Here is a 4,694-nt window from a genome sequence, read left to right as displayed (position 1 = left end):
TGGCTGTTGATTCTACATTCAGGGACCTGGGCTAGGGGGATTGAGGCAGTAACTTTAATGAGCCCAAAACAAACATGTGGAAATCTAACCCTTGCTAACCCCAGTTAAAATTATGTCATCCAGCCGATTAATCTTCATTTTCACAATTAATAAAATAACCCAAAGCTTTTCTTGCCATATGAACAATTTATCACAGCACGTTAGAGCAAGGAGCCAAAAAGCTTTAGGCTGCTCTCACCTTCAATATTAAATGAACACAAGCGCTGACAATTTTAGGAATTGTGAGGCTAACAAGTCCTTTTGTGTTTGCCCTGGGGGCAGAGCAACAGTAACCTCAGGCCCTGATGAATTTTTGTTCCCACAGAGCATGCTCATCTTTAAAATTGCATAAAAGTCTCCTCTTGCAAGCAGGTCCAACCACCAGTGAATTATTCAGGAGTTTGAGGATGTTTTGGACTTGTTACTTGGTCTGTAATGGAAGGATTGAAAGGCGCATAAGGAGCCCCTGTGAGTGAGGACAGATGACCCACCTGGACATGCACAGTATAATTGCAGTCTCTGTATCCCAACGGAATAAAGGTGCTCAGGTGTGAGTTCACCTTGTGCTTTGGTAGGACCTGGTCTGCTACATCCAGAGTGGGCACAAAGCTGCTTATTCCACAGTAAGGTTTTGAGGGAGTCCTTTTCCAAAGGTCTGATGGATAGAACAAGGAATGGACAGATTGTGTAGAATCTGAGAAAAAACAGACACATGGCAGGTTTGGCCTGGTGTGTTCCCAAAACAGCCACACTTGTGCCTCTGAGGATGTGTGTAAAGCCAGAGAAAGCATTCATGCATTATGTAGTATTTTCAAAGTGTGGAGGATGCTTAGACACCTCCATCCTGGAAATTACTGCGAGCTTGCTGGCAGCATTTAATGTGTGCTGGTTTTCCACCCACCTCCCTCACAGAAGATCTGTCTATAAAAACTCAGCAGAGTTGGTTTCTGCAGCCTGTATAGATAGAACCAGTGTCAGACCACCCTGATTTCCTCAGTATCACAGCACAAGGCTTGGCCCACGTGTCTAGCTGGTCAAGGTGACATGAAGCACACGTGTCACAGCTGTCCTCAGTGCTGTGCTGGGGTGGGAGTCTTGTGTTGTGCTGTCCCCAGATAACCATTTGTATTTTCCTACTAAAGAACTTGCTGTCTCCTGTTTTTATGCCCTTCACACACCACAGGTGACAAAAGGTACAGGAGCACAGGTGCAGACAAAGCCTGCATGTGTTTTATGCCCCAGTCTGGTTGTGCTGGAGGGAAGGATGACACTCTTTATTCTTCAGTTATGTAGTGGGTTTTTTTCCTCCAGCTCTTAAATTTCATGTGTTTCTGGAGGAAAAACAGGTGGTAGTTGCAGCCTTCCCTCCCTCTGGAGCTGGCTACTTTCCCAGAACAAAGCAGGTTGTTTCCAAAATGGGCAGCTTTGGCAGAACCACGTACAGTAAATCTTTAAATACTCTGGTATTGTTAAGAGTCTTCTGTGCTTTGTTGAGTCCAACTTTAACTATTCTTTGAGCTTCATATTCTGTATACTGATGTGACTCTATACATTCTTTGTGTCTCATTGTTTCCAAATCTTCAGTGTACAATCATCTTATCCTACCTGAGTCAGCCAGTTGCCTCGATGGTGGGACTCAGCAACTTGAGGCTCAGAGGTTGTTCATTCCGATTTCAAACCGTGTTGGTGATTTAGGTGTTCCCACAGACAGTCAGGAGAGCAAGTACTGCTGGCAGCAGTACATTGGCTGCTGGGTGCAGCAGTGCCCAGGCTTGCAGGCTTCCATCCAGGATTGCTGTTGCTATAAACAGGAACATGGGTGCGTGTGGATGATCTGGGATTAATCTCTCCTCACAGCTGGGAGGCAGGAGTCTTTAACACTGAGTGGGTCTTGGAGGAGGAGGAGGAGTGAGTACCACAAAGCAGAGCTGTTCAGTTCTCCTGTCTTTGGCTCACCAGAAGGCCTGGATCAAAGCTGAGAGAGGAGGAATGGCAGAATTCAGCACTCAGCATATGTGATGTGGAGCCGAGGAGTTGTACATTGTATGCAGGCAAAGCTCACAAACAACTTTGTGGGCCATGGCAATTCACTCGGTGTGGGGATAAAGAGCCTTAGCTTTGTTGGATGGAGGCTGAATTGCAGGGCCTCGTGCTTTGTCTTTCCCACCCCACAGACGCCATGCATACCCTGCTTGGAGGATGCGGAGCCATGGCCCCCCTCCTCAGGAAGGGAACACAGTGATAGAGAGGTATTGAGCACACACTATCATGTTCTTGCAGCATGTGTGCACCTTCCAAACCAACCTGATACAGTCTCCACAGAGCTCAGTGCAGGGGTTAAACTCCTTTATGTTTTTTCTCTGGTGCATGACAAATCCATGCATCATTTTCAGTGGAACGTGTTGTCGCACAGCTCGCCCCAGGAGAGGGAGGATGGGGACTGGATGCTGCATCACATACTCTGAGCTCAGCCCTGCCGGGAGCTTATGTTGGTGTAGCCAGTGTTCTGGGTGGAATAGGCGCGTTGTCTTGGCCTGGATGCTGATGGAAGCATCAGTGAGAACGCCACAGCATGGCACTGGTGTAGGTGCCTTGACAGTCTGCAGTTTCCTCATAAGGGACAGTGGAGGTGCAGCAACAATCTCTGCTCTCTGTGATCAGGGACAAGACCCAGGGAATGGCTGGAGCTGCATCAGGGCAGGTACAGGTTGGATATCAATGGACAGCATGTGACAGCCAGGCTCTGGCATGGTTGGGATTGCAGTCCTTAGTCCAGACTTCTGGAATGAGCGAGGCAAGTCTTTCCCAGCCATTCTCCTGTGGAGAGCTGGGAGCAAGAGCACTTTTCCTCACCCTTGAGTAGATGACAATTTTGTTTGTACTGTTGAATTTCTTCCTATTTCTGTTACTTGGGATCATCCAGTTCTATCTGTATCTTGTCCCTGTCTGTTTATGTTGCCTCACTAATCCTGCTTTTTAGTGCTGCCCTTGATCTCCACTTTACCCAGTTACTTAGTTAGGAAGGACTGCTGGTTTTCCAGTTTCCAAGTAACAGCTTCCCTAGGGCTGCAGACACTGCTGGTCACAAAGTATATTATTTTGTTCCTTAAAAGTATATCAGGTTACCGCCTTAAAATAGGAAATCATATCTCAAGGCTTAGAGTTTCTTAGCCCCCACTGTTTGTGTTCTGCTCAGCAGTCAGTCCAGGGAAGGTTCTGGCTGGCTCAGGTCCCTGAAGGACAAGGTCATGCTCTGTGTGGGAGAGGAGACTCTCCCTTCACATTCTCATTGCCTGGAGCATAACCAAAGTCTGTCTTGCAGAACCAGCTGAATCCAGAGCCTCTATGCACAAATTCATTAAGCTTAATGAAATGAGAGGTGAGACTGGGATGTGCTGGATATTACACAGAATGCTTCACTTTGGGTGTCCTCTCTGTATCTCTCAGCTGTGCAGCATGTGGCAGATCTGTTTTTCAGACCATTTAATGGCAAAAACTTGTCTCTGTCCACATTTCTCTGCACACAGTGTGTGAAACAGGCTGCTGACCCTGCGGGCTGTGGAGGGAGGCTTGGGTTAGGCTTGGGTTTCTTTTGGAAAAGGAGAGAGCTTTTCACTCCCTATAGTGGTACAGGCTTTAATGTCCTTCCAGTCGGGAACCCAGCCAGGACCACAACCTGCTCCAGTGCTCCTGCTACTTGGCTCCAGGGCCTCTCACACAGAGGGGTAGTGTGTGCAGGGGAGATCCTGCATGTGGATCTGAAACCCTGTGAGAAGGGTAATGGCAGTCCGTCTTCTCTGAGCCCTCAGGACAGCTCTTTCCTTTGGATATTCAAGGATTCTCCCCTCAAATCCATTCTTGGCTGATAAAGAGGTTATTACAGCAGTTTTCTTGAGTACTGTGATTTGTTCTGCAGAATGTAAAAACATGCCATTCCTAGAGCACTTACTCCTTTAGAGACATGTCCAACAACTGACTTCAGGTTGCATTTCAAGCCCTGGCGTGTTATTATAGTCTGTCTATTCAGGGAGTTTCCAGTACTGTAAGCTTCATCCTGTAGTGCAGAGCAGGTTGAGATACTCCACATCTCAATGCAGATGGGGCAAGTTCAGCTCGTGTGGGTAAACCAGATGTATTGTGACTCAGGGAGTCACAGTGTCACTGGAAGCAGATCCACACCCTCCCAAGCCCAGCTGGAAGCAGACCCATACTCTCCCAGCTCAGCACACAAGCCTAAGAAAAGGGCTTATATAAAGGTATATAAAGGAAGGAGAAGAATTTTTTATATGGGCAGGTAGTGACAGGACAAGGGGCAATGGTTTTAAACTGGCAGAAGATGGGGTTGGATGGGAAGAAATTCTTCCCTGTGAGGATGGGGGGGTCCTGGCATAGGGTGCCCAGAGAAGCTGTGGCTGTCCCTCGATTGCTGGAAGTGTCCAAAGCCAGGTTGGACTTGGAGAAGCCTGGCCTAGTGGAAGGTATCCCTGCCCATGGCAGAGGTTGGAATGAGATGAGCTTTAAGGTCCCTCCCAGCCCAGAGCAGTCTGGGATTCTGAGATTAGCCATTCCTTATATTTGTAATTTATGTTCCCCACAGGTTCCTGGAAATGATGGAAGCCCGAAGCCAAGGACATACATCACCACTAGCAACAAAC

The 4,694-nt window shown here is 47.7% G+C and overlaps 1 protein-coding gene across 1 annotated transcript in view; it reads left to right on the top strand.

The window, feature by feature from the left end:
- The window catches only part of RABL6 (RAB, member RAS oncogene family like 6), a 45,290-nt gene that overhangs the window by 23,539 nt on the left and 17,057 nt on the right, over positions 1-4,694 (top strand). The window contains exon 9 of the mRNA XM_031059225.1: positions 4,637-4,694. Coding sequence (XP_030915085.1) covers positions 4,637-4,694 — 58 coding nt within the window. The remainder of the gene's footprint in view (positions 1-4,636) is intronic.

The sequence above is a fragment of the Geospiza fortis genome, unplaced genomic scaffold, assembly GCF_000277835.1.
Source record: "Geospiza fortis unplaced genomic scaffold, GeoFor_1.0 scaffold85, whole genome shotgun sequence".
Lineage (NCBI taxonomy): Eukaryota > Metazoa > Chordata > Aves > Passeriformes > Thraupidae > Geospiza > Geospiza fortis.
The sequence above is the reverse complement of the archived record's forward strand: the minus strand, read 5'-3'. Positions and strand labels throughout refer to the sequence as shown.